The sequence below is a fragment of the Mustelus asterias genome, chromosome 26 (assembly GCF_964213995.1).
Source record: "Mustelus asterias chromosome 26, sMusAst1.hap1.1, whole genome shotgun sequence".
Classification (NCBI taxonomy): Eukaryota; Metazoa; Chordata; class Chondrichthyes; order Carcharhiniformes; family Triakidae; genus Mustelus; species Mustelus asterias.
Genome location: NC_135826.1, coordinates 20,709,644 through 20,731,577, shown reverse-complemented (window position 1 = coordinate 20,731,577; position 21,934 = coordinate 20,709,644). Strand labels below are relative to the sequence as shown.

Genomic DNA, 21,934 nt, shown 5'->3' with positions numbered 1-21,934 from the left:
AGTTGGTCTGTCATTTGGTTAAATCTGTTCAAAATAGGCTTTATATTCACCTCAAATGTGGCGTAGCCGTAGGGTTCTGGAATGAAGCTTTGCTGCGCAGTTTCATGGTAGCCATAGATAGACACACTTTAACAGGATTCTGCAGCTTGTGCTCTTGTTCAGAGGTCTCCATGTTAGAACTAAAGTTTACCAAATGTAAATGGCTTTTCAAAGCCATTCGCCGTTTAGCTTGTTGCAATCACGCCACCAATCAGCTGCCTCCTTTCAAATCTAAAGCGCTCTGGTTCTTCTTGCCTCGTGTCCAGAGGCCGCTTTGTAATTCTTCTCATCACCATCTCTGGACCTTGAGTGCCTCCCATTTAATGTGTTTGTTTTAAAGTAATATCTTGCCTGATAGCCTTGGAGATGAGCGCTGCTATCTGAATAGAACACAGATAGAACACCAGGTGCTGACATTTGACCCGGAGACTTAACTGCACCATATGCAGACACAGTGGCACAGCACTGCACTTGCCAGCAGAGTAATGGAAAACAACATGTACACTATAGATTAGACATCACATTCAACATCAACAGTACAACGTGTACTCTTAGGCCCATAAAGGTTTTGTGACCGAGTAATTCCTTCTCATGAGCAACGCCACCAACACAGTGTTCCTGCCAGAGGCTATTTTCCAAAATAAAAAAAGAGGAAGGAATGAATCAGTGCATTTACTACAGGAATACCTTCTTCACAAAAGGACAGAACCCCAAAGTGATAAACACTGCACCACATTTAGGATATCATTCCTCACCACCACCCCCCCAACTCAGGGTATTAGCCATGCTTTTTCTAAAATAATTGAATCCCTATAGTACAGAAGGCAGCCATTCAGACTGCACCGCCTCTCCAAAAGAGCATTTTACCCAGGCCCTATCCCCGTAATCCCACATATTTACCCTGCTAATCCACCCAAGATGTGCAGGTTAGGTACAATGGCCATGCTAAATTGCCCCTTAGTGTCCTGGGATGCGTAGGTTAAAGGGATTAGCAGGGTAAATATGCGGGGTCATGGGATAAGACCTGGGTGGGATTGTTGTGGGTGCAGACTCGATGGGTCGAATGGCCTTCTTCTGCACTGTAGGATTTCTATAGTTTCTAATCTCCACATTGGAGTCTGCACAGGTTTCCTCCGGGTGCTTCGGTTTCCTCCCACAGTCCAAAGGTGTGCAAGGTAGATTGATTGGCCGTGCTAAATTAATCCTAGTGTCAGGGGGATTAGCAGGTAAATATGTAGGGATATGGGGGTCGGGCCTGGGTGGGATTGTGGTCAGCGCAGACTCGATGGGCTGAATGGCCTCCTTCAGCACTGTAGGGGTTCTATGATCTCTGGACGCCAAGGGGCAATTTAGTATGGCGAATCCACCTAACCTGCACATCTTTGGACTACAGGAGGAAACCAGAGCACTCGGAGAAAACCCACGCAGACATGGGGAGAACGTGCAAACTCCATACAGTCACCAAAGGCTGGAATCAAACTCAGGTCCCTGACATTGTGCTAACCACTGTGCCAACCCACTGCACTCAAAGGTTTGATAAGATTCATGAAGACACAATAAGGCATTCAACAAACACAAAACGTCCTTTCTCCAAGCTTGCTTGTCCAGTAGGTTCGTTTGAAATGCAAATCCACGCCCACTAGAAATTAGATTTCAAAATGCCCAAACTCCATTCAGACAGGAGGCTTTCATCTCATTAGAGCTCGTTCAAACCTGGGGACCCAGAGATAGATCAGGTGCGAATCCATTGCACCACCGGTTAGGGACCTCTACAGTTAGATTGCACTTGTTACTTAATTGAATGGGCAAAGAACAATACAAACAACCCCACAATGCAACCCTTCAATTCAACTGGGTTTTGAATTAGCACAGAACAGAAATAAACTAGGCCCAGACTCCCTGGAGTGACAATATACTTTTCAATTGCCCAGAGATCGACTAAAAGCACAACAACTTCCCTCTAGTTATTGTTCCCATGTCACAATGTGTTCCATCCAACTCTGTCGATTATAAAAGAGGAGGCATTTTGTGCTGATCATCTCATTTGGTCTAGTGATTTACACAAATATGCTGAAGTCACCTTGGAAAGTAAAATTTAGCGCAAGTGAGTTAATGAATAGGTTTGGTTAACAATGGCTCTACACACACAGCATTGAGAGAGAAAGTTCACATCCAAGTCCAATGCAGTAGGCTGCATGATATAGTGAAGGCTCTGTAACATCAGTGACAGCCAAGGCAGAAATGTCATTTCCACCCTTGTCCTAACCCAAATTTATCACCTTTTCTTCTCGAAGGATGAGGACCCCAACTGTATGATCATGTGTGGGCTCCAACAGAACTCGGATACCTCATTTCTGCAGCCTTTTCTCAACGATTGCTGCACCCCGAGTCAGAATCATGCGGTCTTCTCCACTACTCCTCATTTTAGGCTGGGGCAGTCCAAAAAGATGGGTGTCACGGTGGCACAGTGGTTAGCGCTGCTGCCTCACAGCGCAAGGGACACGTGTTCATTTCCAGCCTCGGGTCACTGCCTGTGTGGAGTTTTGCACGTTCTCCAGGTCTGCGTGGGTTTCCTCCGGGTGCTCCGGTTTCCTCCCACACTCCAAAAGGTGCGCGGGTTAGGTGGATTGGCCATGCGAAATTGACCCTAGTGTCAGGGGATTAGCAGGGTGAATATGTGGGGTTAAAGGAATAGGGCCTGGGTGGGATTCTGGTTGGTGCAGACTCGATGGGCCGAATGGCCTCCTCCTGCATTGCAGGGATTCTATGATCTATTCTATTCTATGAAAACTAGAGGACACAGGTTTAAGGAGAGGAGGGGAAAGATTTAAAAGGGACCCAAATGGCAACGTTTTCACAGAAGGTGGTGCGTGTATGAAATGAGCTGCCAGAGGAGGTGATAGAGGCGGGTACAATTATGACATTTAAAAGACATTTGGACAGGTGCATGGATGGGAGAGCTTTAGAGGGATATGGGCCAAACACAGACTAATTCAATTTACGAAACCTGATCAGCATGGACGAGTTGGGCTGAAGGGCCTGTTTCTGCGCTGTATATCTCGATGACTGTGCAGCTAAGGTGTTTGGAAGCACACTGGAGAGCAATCAAATCCATTCTCCTGCTATGACACTGGGGCTAACCAACACGCCAACGTCTCTCAAGCAGAAAGCAGCTGACTCATGGCTCAGGCTAGGGTTCATCTATGGAACTTCCTTGTTTCAACAACAGAACGACACCTAGATCCCAACATTCCATGGTCACTTGTTTCTCTCCGGAATCCACAACCAATAATGCAAAAGAAATTAATTGGTGACAATTTCCGAAGGCGAGGCAAATCAAATCAAATGATTAGGTGTTTCCTACAAGCCAGACACACTGGTACAGAGAAAATAAATAAATACATTGGTGTACAGTGATCAAATAAGACAGTATTAGTTGGACAAAAAACGTTCATGATAAGTGGGCCAGAGTTCCACATCAAAGCTACAGGACTGCATATTTTCCGAACAGTAACATTAACTAAGTCTCCACGCTCCAATAGCTATCATAAATTGAACTTTCTTGGGATTTATTGCCTATATTTACATATCCATTCAAAACGACTATAAAACTCAATCAGCTGCCCCGGTTTTTTTTCCGGCTCGGGTTAATTAGTTAATTAGTCATCAAAGGATGGAAGTTTAATTTTTAAACTTGGCAATTTCTCATTGCTTTGCTCCCACAGTAGGCTCCAAGTCATTTTACAAGAGTAGGATTGTTCTACCATGCAATTCCCATCATCTTCTGCTGCGAAGGTGAAGCAGTGTCCTTGTCGTCTCAAGACGCTATAGTTAAGAAAGCCCCACCAACGCCTCTACTTTCTCAGGAGACTAAGAAAATTGGGCATGTCCTTTACAACTCTCACCAACTTCTACAATGGAGATATCTGAACGGGGGCAAATCAGTACTGCTTTGGCCCCACGAGAGCTGCTCACTTTTCTCCTCGCTCCACTTTCAGGTGTCTTTTTGGTAACAGCCTCTCGCAGTCCAGTGGGTAGGCCTCATGTAGGCCACATTTTCTTGAATGCAGCCAGTCCTACACAAGCTAGCTCACGACTGCCTCAAAAAGGCAGGCAACGTTCATAAGCAATGGGCCTGATATCTGAATTATTTCACAGATGCACCATAGAAAGCATTCTTTCTGGTCGTATCACAGCTTGGCATGGGCTCCTGCTCTGTCCAAGACCGCAAGAAATTGCAAAGGGTCATGAATGAAGCCCAGTCCATCACTCAAACCAGCCCCCCATCCATTGACTCCGTCTACACTACCCGTTGCCTCAGAAAAGCAACCAGCATAATCAAGGACCCCACGCACCCCGGACGTACACTCCTTCCGTCGGGAAAAAGATATAAAAGTCTGAGATCACGTACCATCTGACTCGAGAACAGCTTCTTCCCTGCTGCCATCAGGCTTTTAAATGGATCTGCCTTGCATTAAGTTGATCTTTCGCCACACCCTAGCTATGACTGTAACACTACATTCTGCACTCTCTCCTTTCCTTCCGTATGAATGGTATGCTTGTCTGTATGGTGCGCAAGAAACAATACTTTTCACAGTATACTAATACATGTGACAATAATAAATCAAATCAAATTCAAAGCACAGTTGTTGGTAAGGAAACATAGCCTTGAGTCAATCAGAGCTCAAGTTGTTTGGCAAGCAAAGCTGCAGTTTGGAAACATTAATAATAGTCAGGCCCCGATGCCAGAACCCGCGCCGAGTAATCAGCCTTTTAAAAACAAATAGTTTTGCATCTAACAAAATGTAGACTCTTTGGAGTGGGGCAGACACATCATTTTTAATTGTTACCTGTGAGAAACACAGGGGAACCCTTCAATTGTATTCTAAGTGTACATCAAAGCCTAGTACATAAAATTGCTTAAAAATAAGCCCTTCAGTCCAACTAGTCTGTGCTAGCATTTACATGTCAATCTCCTCCTATACCATCTACCTCATCAGTCTTCCAGCATATTTTCTATTCCCCTTTTTCTCAGAATAGAATCCCTACAGTACAGGAGGCAGCCATTCAGCCCAACGAGCCTGCTCCAAAAGAGCATTTTTCCCAGGCCCAGCCCCCACCCTATCCCCATAACCCCTTGCATTCACCATGGCTTGTCCACCTAACCTACCTATCTTTGGACTGTGGGAGGAAACCCATGCAGACACGGGGAGAACGTGCAAACTACACACAGGCAGTCACCCAAGGCCAGAATCGAACCCGGGTCCCTGACGCTGTGAGGCAGCAATGCTACCACTGTGCTGCTCATTAAGTACACCCAAGCTATTCCTGTGGCAGCGAGTTCCAAGCCGTGCCAGTTTTCTTTTCCTTCATCTGTTAGTTTTTGCCGCTCCTGTCCCAAAGGGGTTTACTCATCACCAGAGCATACCTTCAGGGATGCTCAGCCTAATGGAACATTACTAATCAGTGAGCCTCAAAAACAATCTCTCTGGATTTAAAAGGCCTACTGGCTTCCCTGAAGGGCAAATCTGTGCACTCCTTCGCAGAGGTAGCAGTTGTGTGTGGATTTCTCAATCGTTGGCGATGGGTTTATTGGGGGGATGAGAAATACAACCTAGATGCCCAAGTTCTGTCTATAGTGAAATTCACCCCGAATCATCCCTAAAATTTACAGGAGGTTTCCAAACTTTCAGCCTCAGACACCTAGAATCGCAAGAGAGCAATGGGTAAGGGTGCAAATTATCCGTGCACATTGCGGAGTGGCAGCGTTCCAATGGGCCAGACAAATCTTGCCATTTTTGCATCTTTACCTATTTTGTATGATACCATTCTCTGATGCCTACTGGTCCAAACCTCCCACTGCACATCCAGACCAATTCCAGTTTCAAATCTGTTCGGAATCCCTTTGGGTGGACAGTCAGGCATCAATATGAGATGAACTTCTGCATCCCACTTGAACTGGTCCATGAAAAACTGTTGAGAGCTGAATCACCTGCTCCAAATCACTTAATTGGTAAACAACTAATTCCAATTGGATGGGATGGTTGTTTTCCTCCGCGTCCCTTCAGTCCCCTGCCTCCAGTGTTGCAGAAGCTTGCTTGTGCTCTGAGCACTCCTGCCTTTGATCAGAAGGTCGTGGATTGAATCCCAACTCCAAGATTTGAGCACATTATCAGGACTGATACTCAAGAGGTGGATTGTTGGGAATTTTCCCTTTGGTGAAGCAAAGGAAAGGACACTTGCAGGTTAATTTCAGAGATCGCAACATGATCACCTGGCTGGGGTGGACTTCTTGACCTTTTGGCTAAGTCAAACGTCAGATCAAGTGTCAAGATCAGGTGCAAAGCTTTTTCGTGTCAGCTTGGATCTTGCATGCCTCTCTTGTGGGGACAATGAATTGGATGCAATTTGATTTAAAGTTTACTTATTGGTGTCACAAGTAGGCTTACATTAACACCGCAATGAAGTTACTGTGAAAATCCCCGAGTCACCTGAGAAATACAACCTAGATGCCCAAGTTCTGTCTATAGTGAAATTCACCCCGAATCATCCCTGTTTCAGGTACACTGAGGGAGAATTTAGCATGGCCAATCCACCTAACCATTGGCATTGGTGGGCTTTCTCAACTATAGCGTCTAGGAGTGCGGGAAGAAACCGTGGCACCCGGAGGAAACCCACGCATACATGGGGAGGACATGCAGACTCCACGTAGACAGTGACCCACGATGGGAATTGAACCCTGGTCCCTGGCGCTGTGAGGTAACAGCAGTGCTTGCCACTGTGGTTTTTGGAGCAAGCAAAGAGATGGATTAAGGGCTCACACTCTGTCCACTGGCTCTGTAACTTGAAAAATGGAGTAAAAATTATTATTTTTTTAATAAAAAGTGATGGCTCCCTCAAACACCACAAATAGCACTATTCGTGGAATTTCACTTTGCAAACATGGCTGCCACGTGACTGTTCTACAAAATTAGTTACGTGAATTTCCTACAACATCCTGCAAACAAGGTGCAGGTCAGTATGAATGCAAGTCTTTCTTACTCAGTACTCCTTCCCCCACCCCCCCTCCCCAAATATAGCACAAACTGTAGGTGTAATCAAGAACTACTGCGTCTGAAAAATGATATTCCAGCTGAGGCTCGATGCAGTCCACTGGGACTGAACCAAAACTTTGCTCAACTTGCTTCATTTATGATAAGCATCAGAGCGTGGAGACTTAGTTGCTCAGAGAGCTGGATTCAAGTCCAGGTCATTCAGAGGAGAGATTAAACCCTAGCACAGCAGTTCACTAAACTAACAGGTATGCTCACTAAATCTCCAAAGCCTCTCACTTTCCATGTCTAAGTAAGCCATTTCGGTACTGCTGCAATTAACAGCTGCTGTAATTTTTCCAATACCATTTGGATTTTTGTTCAAGATCCAAGTGAAGACAAAACGGTACAACAGTAATCATCAGGAACTGTCAATTACTGCTCAGGCAATTAACATAACAAGTTGATACAAGGTTGGAATCCCAGTCTGTGCCGAGTTAGCTGACTTCAGGCAACATGGAAGTGAGGGGGCAATAAGGGCACAGCAGTGCGTCCACAAGGGTTTCTGCTTTCAATTGCTATCTATTGAAGCTTACTGCCGACTGCAAGTCTGATCACTGGATGAGAAGAGGTCAGGCTTTGATGCAAATCCTACCACTCGCGCACACCTCACCTTGCAACCCACAGCATTGTGAAAAAAAAAGCCTAGCACATTAGTGGCTTTGCACCTCAAGACAGGTCATAAGAAATGTGAGAAATCAGATTGAGTACTGCCAACATCTTCAGAGATCAGAGAGCTAACGGCAGTGCGCAAATGACTCAAGACTGCGAGGGTAGGTACAGACCTCCACTTCCAGCCACGAAGGAACTACAAAAGGTCGTGAATGTAGCCCAATCCATCACGCAAACCAACCTCCCATCCATTGACTCTGTCTACACTTCCTGCTGCCTCGGCAAAGCAACCAGCATAATCAAGGACCCCACGCACCCCGGACATTCTCTTTGCCACCTTCTTCCATTGGGAAAAACGATACAAAAGTCTGAGATCGCGAACCAACCGACTCGAGAACAGATTCTTCCCTGCTGCTGCTCAGACTTTTGAAAGGACTTACCTTGCACCAAGTTGATCTTTCTCTACACCCTAGCTATGACTGTAACACTACATTCTGCACTCTCTCCTTTCCTTCTCTATGAATGGTATGCTTTGTCTGTATAGCGCGCAAGAAACAATACTTTTCACTGTATGTTAATACATGTGACAATAATAAATCTAAATCAAATGAAGGAGGAAAATCTGTGGAGAGAGAATAGAGCCAACATTTCAAGTTTGGATGACCTTTCGTCAGAGCTCTGACGAATGGTCATCCAGGCATGAAACATTGGCTCTATTCTCTCTCCACAGATGCTGTCAGACCTGCTGAGATTTTCCAGCATTTTCTTGTTTTTGTTTCAGAATCCAGCATCAGCAGTATTTTGCTTACATCTTAGGAAATATCACTGGTGGAGCAAAAGGGTCCAACAGAGACACAACTTTTAGTTACTGTACAAGCACTCCATCCATCCAACCCCCTCTGTATAGCTTCCAGTAAATATAAAGTTCAGTAAATTGAGGTAGGAGCGGCAATAATTTTTCTTTCATCTTTTTTTGACTGCACTGCTCTAGATGGAAAACAAGAGGACTACCACAATTTCCCAAGTTGAGGAATAATACACCAAGAGATCAACGTTTGAACACAAACAATGAGCGCAGCTTAGACAACTTACAAACTACTAATAACAGGCGGCACGGTGGCACAGTGGTTAGCACTGCTGCCTCACACAGTGCCAGGGACCCAGGTTCAATTCCAGCCTTGGATTACTGTCTGTGTGGAGTCTGCACATTCGCCCCGTGTTTGCATGGGTTTCCTCCGGGTGCTCTAGTTCCCTCCATAGTCCAAAGACGTGCACGTTAGGTGGATTGGCCGTGATAAATTGACCCTAGTGTCAGGGGGATTAGCAGGGTAAATGTGGGTTACGGGAATAGGGCCTAAGTGGGATTGTGGTCAGTACAGACTCGATGGGCCGAATGGCCTCCTTCTGTACTGTAGGGATTTTATGATAATCAGTTTTTAAAGAGGTCATCTAATCTCAATGCCAAAGAAAAATAGCTGCAAAAAAATGTCCCAAACCTAATCTACAGAACATTTGTTGACATTGATCACACAGCAATATTAACAGTAGCGTCTTTTGGATGCCAGAATTGTCAATAGGAACAATGCCTCACTATTTCACAAACAATCACAATGGCTCGACAGCTCTGACCAGAGAGGGTCAAGATGTTCATGCTGTATGCCAGAGTTTAAACCTCCGGCTACGCTAACCTGCCTTCAATGGGTACACCTTCACCATGCCAGTTCTCAAGTAGAAAAGAATCCAACATGGACAATCAGAATGGAGCTGTCTACTAATAACATGGCCGCACAGAGTGCAACTGTGGAGAATTAACTGATTCGCTCTACCACTCTTGGACTGACAGGATGTACAGCAATCAAACTAGTGATGTTCTCATCTAGTATGGTCCACACAAACTAAAGAAATGTACTACACTGCAAACAGTATGCATCTCGGAGTTATCTGTTGAGTTTCTCCCACTTCACATTTTCTCCTCATATCCTAATATGAAGGACTCCATGTCAGCATACACTCGGTTGTCAGTTATGACTTGCCCGAGTGGCTATTCTTTATTTATAGGATCCCTACAGGGCAGCAGGAGGCTATGTGGCCCGTTGGGCCTGCATTGACAATAACCCCATCCTATAATCATAACCCCACATATTTACCCTTCTAATCCCCCTGACACCAAGGAGTAATTTAGTATGGCCAATCAACATAACCTGCACACCTTTGTAACCATTTGGCCCATCGAGTCTGCACTGACTCTTTGACGGAGCATCCCACCCAGATCCTATCCACGTAACCTCATGTATTTATCCCGTTAATACCAGGATACCAAGGGGCAATTTAGCGTGGCCAATCCACCTAACAAGCACATCTTTGGACTGTGGGAGGAAACCCACGCAGACACGGGGAGAATGTGCAGACTCCACACAGACAGTGACCCGAGGTTGGAATTGAACCTGGGTCCCTGGCTCTGTGAAGCAGCAGTGCTAACCACTGTGCCACCCTACGAGCAGAGAGAACCAGTTCGACCATGGGAGATATGACCTCAATCCACTTGCTTTCCAGCAAGGCGGTGGATCAAAAGTTCAAACCCATGAGTATTTTGGTCTCTCCAGCCAAGGGCTGCAGATAGTCAGCTGTGACATTCCTGGCACAGTCGCAGCTGAGATTGGTACAGACGGAAATGAAATCTGGGACCTTCTTGGTCTGTATCTGGGTGCACTAGTCAAGTAAAAAAAAAAAATCAGCAGTATTTTCTGGATCACCCATTGGTACACGCAAAGGAACCAAGGTCTGTACAACTTGTGATATGTTGCCTAGGAATGAACTGAAGGTTGATCTCCAGGCACAAAACAGGTTTACACTAAGCCTATATTTGCACTGCATAGATGTGTCGACCTGCACCGAGAATGAAGAAGCAATGGCAGAACCACTTTGGATTGCAGAATCCAAGTAGATTTGAACATTTGATCGGTTCCGAGAACCACACAGAAGTTAATTGTAGCACAATGGGAGACGAAACCAATTGAAAATACACTGAAGGCTGACCTTCATTTTTAACTTTTTTTAAATTGCCCGTTATTTGACGCTGAAAACTCATCTCAGAAGATTGCATGGAGTAACAGGCACTCTGTCAAGTCTGGAACAGAGGTATATTGTTAATCCAAAGTTAAATAAGTTTCATACAAATCCTACAGTGCAAGAGACCACCATTCGACCCATCGAGCCTGCACCGACAACAATCCCACCCTGTCCCCGTAACCCCACATATTTACCCCGCTAATCCCCCTAACCTACCCATTTTGGGACACCAAGGGGCAATTTAGCATGGCCAATCCACCTAACCTGCACACCTTCGGAACTGGGGGAGGAAACCGGAGCACCTGGAGGAAACCCACGCAGACACGGGGAGAACGTGCAAACTCCGCACAGACAGTGACCCAAGCCGGGAATCGAACCAAGGTCCCCAGAGCTGTGAGGCAGCAGTGCTAACCACTGTGCCACCCTTCACTGTATAGAAATGCACTGTATGCAAATCGAGGAATACCTGTTGCTGACACTACTCAAAATATTAAGTTTTCCAATCCTCATCGTTGAATTCTGCGGACTGGTGTCCCCTCCCACTACTCCTCCTCCAGCCTCCCACCAAAGTAATTGGGGCGTTGGTGGTGGATTACAAAACACACACGTTTTTCTTTAATTTAGTATTTCAGAATGGGAGCTGCAACATAAAATTGTAAGCTCATTCAAGATCCAACAATCTCTGCAGTCTTCATGATGTTCCTGGTCAGGTGTGACAATGAATGCGATAGTCAGCTTGTCACACCTGCCCCTGGAACATGGGAACAGGCAGCTGACATTCTCCAATCTGATCCATATCAAACTGCATCTGACAATCGCACCACAGCCCAAGTGCTCCCAGTTGAATACAAGTGCTGCAATTTAGGTTCTGAAGCAACTGATGGGTGAAAAGCTAAATGAGTGCTTAAAACCACAAACTATCCAGGGGGCACTTCAAAAGCTGATCGGTCACAGGGAGGTTGTAGATTTTAAGAGAAAAGCAGAAAAATCTATTTTATTCTGCAGAATACATGTGATAATTAGCCCATAACAAAATGAGCCAACCTCCAAGGTTTCAGGAGAAATAGCACTTGTTAATGCACAAGACAAGGCTGACATTTTCATGTGATGTCCCGAATCACTGGAATATGCTTCCCTTTCGCTGACAGCAGTGGCTCGCACTCCAGCACTGCCAGCCAGGTTTTGGGAACCGCGAAGACACCTCGCATGTGAGCCTAAGCAGTGAATACCAGCAAGCTATTCAACCAGAGGACATTCCAGTTGAATTCCAGTGCCCTCACTGGGGCGGCACAGTGGCTAGCACTGCTGCATCACAGCACCAGGGGGGGTTCGGTTCCTGGCTTGGGGGGGGTTCGGTTCCTGGCTTGGATCACTCTCTGTGCAGAGTCTGCATGTTCTCCCCGTGTCTGCGTGGGTTTGCTCCGGGTGCTCCGGTTTCCCCTCAGTCCAGATTAATTTGATTTTCCATGCTAAGTTGCCCCTTAGTGTCCCAATTTCTGTTAGCGGCGTAAATACGTGGGGTTATGGGGCTAGGGCTTGGGTGAGATACTCTGTCAGAGAATCAGTGCAGACTCAATTGGCTGAATGGCCTCCATCTGCACTGTGGAATTCTATAAGTTTGAGCCACAGCCTGTACAGCCTTCAGGTTCTCCAGTTTCCTCCCACAGTCCGAAAGATGTGATTAGGTGCATTGGTCATGCTAAATTCTCCCTCAGTGTACCCGAACAGGCGCCGTAGTGTGGCAACTAGGGGATTTTCACAGTAACTCCATTGCAGTGTTAACCATAAGCTCAATTGTGACACAATAAATAAACTTTAAACTTCACCTAGTGACTGTTCTGTTCCCGCAGGAGTTGCTGTAATGCCCCACCACCAATGCCCGCCATCTCAAAACTAACTCCCTTTTCCACGTCTCTCCCTGGACTTGGAGCACTGAAAGATTCCAACTGTCCTTCAACTGCTGCAACTCAGAACAAATAACTTAATTGCTGATTAAAGCCAAACTCAATTTTTTTTTAAATTTGCCTTAAAGCTAAAAGAATTTGTCTAAAATAAAAATACAATCATCTCCCAAACTGCTCTCAAAATCGCAAGTCTTCACATGATTTCGGGACTCACGGTTGGATTTTTAACTGGGGCCAAAACTCTCGGGTGGGATCCAAAGTCAGCAGGGCAAGCTGACTGTTCCCTACCCAAGATCTAATCTCAGAAACGTGCACGGCTTCACAAGGGATGGTGCAGTGAAGAGGAAGACTGAAAAAGGGAGTTCAAGAAACTGACCAATTGATTGGGAGACAACCCCAGTCTCCCCCCCCCCCCCCGGCTCACTGCACCCTAACACTGAAGGGGTTGCCGCACCTGTGGAACTTTCCTCTTCATGTACAGAGGGGCACAAACAACAAATGAACACGAGCCACCGGCCTGATACAAACTTCCCGCCCAGCTTGGAACAGCTCTGCAGTGGAATTGCCAAAATTAGATTCACATGTGACGATGTCGCGTGATACGACTGTGAATTGACTTTGTATTAGAGCATGACACAGCCATGAAGGTTTAAAATTGGGAAGGTGGCGAAGGGTGGGGGGGGGGGGAATTGTGGTAAACGGCTATGAAAGTGGTTCCAAAGGCGAAGCTGGTCACATTATGCAAAGTCACGCAACATATGTTGCCAGTTTACATGGCATGCATGTAGTCAGGCTGATTTTAATTGCGCTGGTAAACTCCTTCCAGATCTTATCTGGAAGATTACAGGTTTGATTCACAGTCTGCGTCAGCTTATCTGATCTCATACCGGATGGCAATAAGGGTACTAATTGGCCTCGGTGCCCCTGGAAGGAGGGAATTAGCCAGGGATCCCATTCTCAATTGCAAGTTAATGACCCCTGCATGCGTGTCACACTGGCAGAGGTTAGGATCAGGATTGACTGCAATATCATCCGCAGTTGAATAAACTGCTGACACACGGTCACGATCCCACTTGAACCTGTGCCCACAGAGCAGCAAAGCATCAAGGAACTAACCACTAGCTCGGGAGACACTGCGTGAAAGGATGCTCCTGAACATCACCCCCCACCCCCCGAACAGACAACAGTACATCTTCAAAACGTACGCCTTGCTTTCTCAAACAGGAGCGTATTGGGATTTTGCAGCAAGTGGTCAAAGGTTCAGCTCTAGGTTCAGAGGAATGTTTTGGAGCTCCTCTTGCCATGACGGTCCGTTGTGTGACGTGCAATTGAACCAAACAAGGATAGCTCCCGGCTCGCTCAGCGGTCTGGCTGAGCAACTGGCCTCAAACCCAACTCTACAAAATGAACTCGGCACCTCTGTCCCCAACAGTGGAACAAAACATCACCCAAGGTTCCCACTCTTGACGGCTCCCAGTGAAAACGTTGTGCCTGTTCATATTGGATGTGGATGGATCAGCGTACAGCTAAGTTTCCCCCAACCCTGGGTGAACAACCTGCTGGTGCTTACAGCCAAGGTATCCACCTCCTCTGAAGAGCAGTCACTCGGGATAGCAGCTGGAGGACAGTTGCTACCAATGGAATGACATCTCAGCTGTACCTTCAGGAGCGACGGGGAGGTATTTCAACTCTTGACCAAGCTGCCCAAAGTACCACGTGGAAGGACCTTGTATCCATTGGAGGGAGGAAGAAATCTGGTTGGACCATACCCAATTCAACGGCGGTCCCCGATGGCTGATTAAATGAGCAGTGAGGAGAAAGTGAGGAGTTCCACAGCCCTGACACTTCCACCCAATTGACCAAAGGGACTGGCACACGAACAACAACTCGCCATTATGGCCGGGAAGCACCACCTTCTCACACCATCTGTAACCTATTTTTAGACCACATCCAGTTTCCATTTTGTGTGGGCAACATTTTACAGACGTCACTCACAAACCCTCAAATTAACCAATGCTTTCAAAAAATCCAACTCTCTCGCTCTATTTTGAGGCCAAAACATTGTGTGATTTCAAGAAGAAATTAGATATAGCTGTTGGGGCTAAATGGATCAAGCGATATGGGGTATGGGGGTGGATCAGGATATTGAAATCTGATGATCATAATGAATGGCGGAGCAGACTCAAAGGCCGAATGGCCTACTCCTGTTTCTAGTTTCTATGTTTCCATATCCACCAAGAATCCAATGGATCCTAAAGGTTTCTCAGTAAAAGCCAGGAGTCGTGAGAAGGGAGTGAAGGTAGTTTGGTGATGTGTTTACCTTCACCTGTGGTTACAACTGGTAGACATGTAGATGGAGATTAAGAGATTGGACAGATGTAACTTGCTTCATTACATCACCTCAAGACTTTTAATCAATCATTATTTTATTTCCTTCTCAAAATGACAAAAATGCCCCTTTTGAGGGTAAATTTGCTGCCTAGTGGCACTCAATCATTCAACCCAAGGAGGTCCCAGGATTCACACCCATTAGGAGAGGAGAAATGTCAGCCAAGGTTCCAATCCCAGATCACCCAGCATCTCTGGAAAATGCACAATGAGGTCAGAAGTAGGTCTGCCCCCCTCAACCACCAGCGAATAACTTGGAGAGTCGGCACCTCAGCTCACATGAGGCAAAATTACTTGTGGACTCGGTACTAAAGGGGGGACTTGTAGGATGATATCCCAGCATAGATTAGCACCTCCAAACAGCGAGGAAAGGGGCGGCAAGGTTGCAGAGTGGTTAGTATTGCTGCCTCACAGCACCGCGGACCCGAGTTCAATTCCAGCCTTGGGTCACTGTCTGTGTGGAGTTTGCACATTCTCTCCGTGTCTGTGTGGGTTTCCTCCAGGTGCTCTGGTTTCCTCCCACAGTCCAAAGATGCGCAGGTTAGGTGGATTGGCCATGCCAAATTGCTCCTTCGTGTCGGGGGATTAGTGGGGTAAATACATGGGGTTACAGGGATAGGGCCTGGGAGGGATTGTGCAGGCTCGATGGGCCAAATAGCCTCCTTCTGCACTGTAGGAATTCCATGATTCTATCTTAGACTTTTTAAAAATAAGGAAATTTAAAAAATTATGAATTAAAGTCTTGTGAGGTGCCCACAAAGCGAGTTACATTAGTATTGCTCCTCTGCCCAATCTCGATCTCCATCTACACATGGGCAGCACAGTGGTTAGCACTGCTGCCTCATAGCACCAGGGGCCTGGGTTTGATTCCCAGCCTGGGTCACTGTCTGTGCGGAGTCTGCACTTTCCCCCGTGACTGCATGGGTTTCCTCCGGTTTTCTCCCAAAGTCCGAAAGACCTGCTCGTTAGATGCTGTGGCCATGCTAAATTCTCCCTCAGTGTACCCGATCAGGCGCTGGAGTGTGGCGACTAGGGGGATTTTTCCACAGTAACTTCATTGCTGTGTTAATGTAAGCCTCTCGTGACACTAATAAATAAACATTAAACAACGCCTACCACTCGTGACCACAGGAGAAGGTAAACACTGATCAAAGTACAATCACTCCCTTCACAAGACTGCTGGCTCTAACTGAGAAACCTTTCGAACCCACTAGTGGAGAGAGTGAGTTGGGGTTTTTTTTTTAAAAAAGCATTGGTTAATTTGAGGGTTTGAGAGTGACGTCTGTAAAATGTTGCACACACAAAATGGAAACTGGATGGGATCGAAAAGGAAAAATAGGTTCAAGGTGGCGAGTGGTTAACCTGGAAATCCCGAAGTGACCTTTTGGGTGAAAAAAAACTTCTGCACATCAAACAAAAAAATGACAATTACGTTGCGTGTACAATTCCACCACCATCTTTGATTCCACAATCCGGTTTGCAAGCGTCATTTCTCAGTGTGCCTGAGCTTTAAAGCGTGCCAAAGGAACGGTTAATTGAGTGGGGGGCCGCCTCACATTAAGTGCAGAGAAAGCGGGTTTAAAACAATAGCAAATGTGTCCAAAGTCTACAACAGATCCAAACAGGGCGTTATTACAAAGCAAGGTGGGTGCATCCTTCCCCCCTTTTTTTGGGGAAATTACAAAGGGATACATGAATTTACAAATAAAAATAATGATTATAGACACCCAAGTGAAAGAAATCTTTCAGCCGAACCTGTAAGTTAAATCAGAAATTGAGTGAGTGGGTGCCGATTTGATTTTGTTAAGGATAAACCAGAGGGAGGATAGCTGTGGCTCGGGAAAGCTCACGATATCCGGCAGGAGGAAGACAACTCCAGAAGGATTTCAGAGCCGGCTGGTCAGTTTCACTTCCGAGAAGAAGACAAAACAAAAACAAGTGAAATTAACAGGCTGAAATCCAAACGTGCGCAAGAAGTCACTTACCGACTGCCTGGCTTGCGGATACATCGCCCCCTCTTTTTTTCTCTCTCCTCTTTCCCCTTCTCTCTCGGAAAACGTAGATAAATTTTTCTTTCCCCCAAAATTTCAATGAATCAAACCCTCCCTTGAAATCCAACAACAACAAAAAAAAAGAAAATTCCTGCGGTACCGACCAAGGGTAAAAAAACAAAAGATGAAGCTGTTTCCGCCGACACTTCCCGCACGGATTTGGTGGTGGGAAAAAAAAGAAAAAGCGAGAGAAAGGAATTATTTTCTATCTTTCATGATGCGGTCGCGATACATTGTACACCCCTTCCGATAGATGACGTTGATGAGGGAGACGCTGGTGTTTAGCACCGAAACATCTCGGTGCATTGCTCAGTGTGTATCAACCCCTAAAAAAACAGGGAGGAAAAAAAAATCCTCTCTCTCCTTTGTATATTTTCCTCTTTGCCTCTTTTTTTTGGGGGGGGGGGGTTCTTCTGGAAGGGGTTTTTCTTTTCCTGGAGGGGGAGCTGATGTTGTTGTGGGAAGGGTAGTCTTTGCTGCCTTGGTGTGTTCCTTCCCTTTCTCGGGGATACAACGTTGTCGAGCGCTACAGCAGAGCGACACTGTAACAAACCGAACGAGGGCGGTCCAATGACTGAGACAAGACACCATGTGATGCGGAAGTGGGGTAGCTTACCCAGAGCCATTTTTAATAATCTTTACCACCCCCCCACACCAAAAAATTAAAAAATACACACACATTTTATTATATTTTTTTTTTAAAGCCCCCCCCCCATCAAACCACTCTTCTATTTTAATTCCCTTCCTCCCAGTCCAAATAAATACATATTCCCCTCCCCCTCTTGTTAATTTATAATACAGATACATCGATTCCATCCCCCCCCCCCCCCTCCCCTCTCCTCCCCTCCCCTCTCCTCCCCTCCTGCTTATTCATATAAGGGATGGGTTTGGACTTGAAAAAATATATATAATTTTCCAGCCTCTTAAAAGCTCTGGAATAAATATGTGGAATTCAACACTGACTGAAGTATACCCCGGAGAGATAGATTACAAGGCTTGTTATCTCACGAGGGGTTTCAGATCACATCAATAAGGGTGACTGGACGGCTGTTTTTTTTTTGCGTTGTGTGTTGGTGATCCCACCTCCAACCTCCCGCTGAAAAAAAATGTGTGCGAGATTTAACTCCAGCTTGTCCAGGTTGTGTGCAGCCCCCCTCCTAAAATCCTGCCCCACTTGTGTCCGGAAGGAACGGTGTAAACAAAATGCGGATGGGGAGGAGAAGGGATCTCAGTCTGTTAATTAACTGATCCAGTGTTGGCCTCGTGCTGTCCCCATGATGTCTCTCCCATGGGTGCAAACGAGAACAACATTCATTGATGAAGGACAGAGCAAAAGAAGCGAGCAAGAGACACCAGAGAGGGAACAGGATAGGGGGTTAGATATAAGCTGAAAGATACAAAGAAAAACAAATGCAAATATAATTCAATTCAGCACAAGTGAATAAAGTAGGTCAGCAATGAGTGAGAAAATAAGTCACCATCAGAGACAGTTACGTAGGAACAGGACGTAGGTCATTCAGCCCCTCGAGCCTGTGCTAGCATTGAATTAGGATCATGTCTGACCTCTACCTCAACTCCAATTACCTTCGCTCCAAGTCCCTTCTCAAGCTTACCTAATTAAAAGGCAACTTATTATCTAAATGGCGAGAAACTTGAGAGTGTTTCGGTGCAGAGGGATCTTGGTGTCCTCATGCGCGAATGGCAGAAAACTAGTATGTCGGCACAGCAGGTAATAAGGAAGACAAATGGAATATTGGCAGTTATTGCGAAAGGAATACAGTATAAAATTAGGGTGTGACTGCTTCTGTACAAGGCATTAGTGAGACTGCACCCCTCTGATCTCAGTCTAGGACATTGCAATTTTTAAAAAAAATTTATTTATTAGTGTCACAAGTAGGCTTACATTAACACTGCAATGAAGTTACTGTGAAAATCCCCGAGTTGACACACTCCGGTGCCTGTTTGGGTACACTGAGGGAGAATTTAGTATGACCAATGCACCTAACCAACATGCCTTTCGGACTGTAGGAGGAAACTGGAGCACCCGGAGGAAACCCACGCAGACGCGGGGAGAACGTGCAAACTCCACGCAGATAGTCACCCAAGCCAGGAATCGAACCCTAGTCCCTGGTGCTGTGAGGCAGCAGCGCTAACCATTGTGTCACAATGCCACCCACTGCAGCAACCAGTGGGGAGAGAGTTCCAGATTTTCACCGCCCTTTGTGTGAAGACATGTTTTTGATTCAACGTTAAGGTCATGTCCTTTTGTCCCTCATGCAACTATGGACAATAGCTTTTCTGTATCTACCTTACAAATCTCTTTTATAGTTTTATACATCAAGTAAGATCACAGGGGGTTAGGGGTAATTTATTAGCTTGGATAGAGGACTGGGTAACCAACAGATTACCTGTAAAGACTCGCATTCCAACCATTATTTTGTAAATTGAGTTTGTGTCTTTATATGCCCTGTTTGTGAACTGAAATCCCACTCACCTGACAAAGGAGCAGCGAGCGCTCTGAAAGCTAGTGGATTTTGCTACCAAATAAACCTGTTGGACTTTAACCTGGTGTTGTGAGACTTCTTACTGTGTTAACCAACAGAAAGCAGAGAGTTGGGATATATGGGTCTTTTTCTGGTTGGCGAGACATAACTAGTGGGGTGCCACAGGGTTTAGTCCTTGGGCCCCAACTAGTTACAATCTATTTTACTCACTTGGCTGCATGGATAGAAGGTATTATCGTCCAATTTGCAAACGACGCTAACATAGCTGGGATAGTAAGTTGTGATGAAGAAATAAGCAGTTTACAAATGGATATGGATGGGTTACGTGAGTGGGCCAAAATGTGGAAGATGGAGTTTAATGTGTGAGGCTGTCCATTTTGGTCAGAAAAATAGAAAGGCAACTTATTAGAGAGACTTCAGAGTGCTTTACTACAGAGGGATCTGGGTGTCCTCATGCATGAATCACAGAAAACAAGTATGCAGGTACAGCAGGTAATAAGGAAGGCAAATGGAATTTTGGCAATTATAACGAAAGGAATAGAGTATAAAAGTAGGGAAGTGTGGTTAGAACTGTACAAGGCATTCGTGAGACCGCGACAGTATTTAACTTATCTCATCAACATTCTAAACTCAAGTCAATAAAAACCAAGTTTATGAAATTCATAAATTAATGCTTTTAATCTGGTGTCATTCAGATTAATATTCACTGTGGCCCTTTCAAAGCAGTTACAGGAAGCACAAAGCAAACAGATTAAATCCCATTAAAACTTCTGTTTTAATCATTGAAACTTTGTGCCTTAAAGTTGATTCTTAATGCCCCAACTCCCCATCCAAACTTACTTCCCACTCCAGAGATAGAAACACATATTGCTGGAATTCCACCACCCCGCCTGCCATGGAATCGGAGCGGACGAGGGGCGGACAACAAAAATGTCCGTTGACCTCAGGCAGGATTTTCCGGTCTTGGGTCAAGTGAGAGTGTAAAATCTCTAGACTGACACCTCAGTGCAGCACGTTGGTTAGGCCACATTTGGAATACTGTGCCCAATTCTGGTCGCCACACTACCAGAAGGACATGGTGGCTTTGGAGGGAGTACAGAAAAGATTTACCAGGATGTTGACTGGTATGGGGTGTATTAGCTATGAGGAAAGGTTGAATAAACTGGGATTGTTCTCCCTGGAAAGAGAGAGGCTGAGGGGGCAACCTGATAGAAGTTTATAAAATTATGAGGGGCATAGATAGGGTGAACAGTTGGAAGCCTTTTCCCAGGGCAGAAATGACAATTACAAGGGGGCACAAGTTCAAGGTAAGGGGGAAAGGTTCAGTGGAGATGTGCGGAGGAAGTTTTTTACACAGTGGGTGTTGGGGGCTTGGAATGCACTGCCAAGTGAGGTGGTTGAGGCAGATCCTTAGCGATATTTAAGACTTATCTGGAAAGGCATGTGAACAGGTGGGGTATAGAGGGGTACAGGTGGCTGGTCTGGCTAGGACAATGTGATTGGTTCAGGCTTGGAGGGCCGAAAGGCTTGTTCCTGCGCTGTACTGTTCTTTGTTCACTGACAGAGTGCTGAGCTATCGGATGCGTCTTTTCCAGATGAGATATTAAACCAACCTGCCCTCTCAGACAGAGGTTATAGATCCCATGATGCCAATTGTAGAAGAGTAGGCAAGTGGATCCTGTTCAACTTTAGTCCCACAGCTCAATTGTTTTCTAAAATTTAGTCATTTTATTGCTGTTTGTTTGATCCTCCTGTGTGCAAACTGGTTGCTGCATTTCCCACTGTGACTATATTTGAAAAAATGCTTCTTTGGTTGTAGAGCACTTTGAGACATCTTGAAGTTGTCAATGGAGTTGAAAGTTTATTTATTAGTCACAAGTAGGCTTACATAAACACTTCAATGAAGTTACTGAGAAAATCCCATAGTGGCCGCACACCGGCACCTGTTCGGGTACACTGAGGGAGAATTTCCTCTTTGGACTGTGGGAGGAAACCGGAGCACCCGGAGGAAACCCACGCAGACACAGGGAGAACTTGCAGGCTTTACACAGACAGTGACCCAAGGCGGGAATCAAACCCGGGTCCCTGGCACTGTGGGGCAGCAGTGCTAATCACTGTGCCACCGTGCCGCCCCGTGCCCTGCCGGAATTATATACCTTTTATTCTATTTTACTGTATCCTAAGTGAGAGCAAAGTTCAATGGGTTTACAGTTGCTGTGTGAAACTGAGGTGTGGCTATTGGCCTTGTAATCATTCCCATGTATCTAGTTTTAATA

At 45.7% G+C, this 21,934-nt stretch overlaps 1 protein-coding gene across 1 annotated transcript in view; it reads right to left on the bottom strand.

Annotated features, from left to right (window-relative positions):
* Window positions 1–17,658, bottom strand: part of LOC144479505 (TLE family member 5-like) — a 162,134-nt gene extending 144,476 nt beyond the window's left edge. The window contains exon 1 of the mRNA XM_078198236.1: window positions 17,089–17,658. Coding sequence (XP_078054362.1) covers window positions 17,089–17,112 — 24 coding nt within the window. The 5' untranslated portion in view covers window positions 17,113–17,658. The remainder of the gene's footprint in view (window positions 1–17,088) is intronic.
* Between the last annotated feature and the right edge of the window lie 4,276 nt (window positions 17,659–21,934).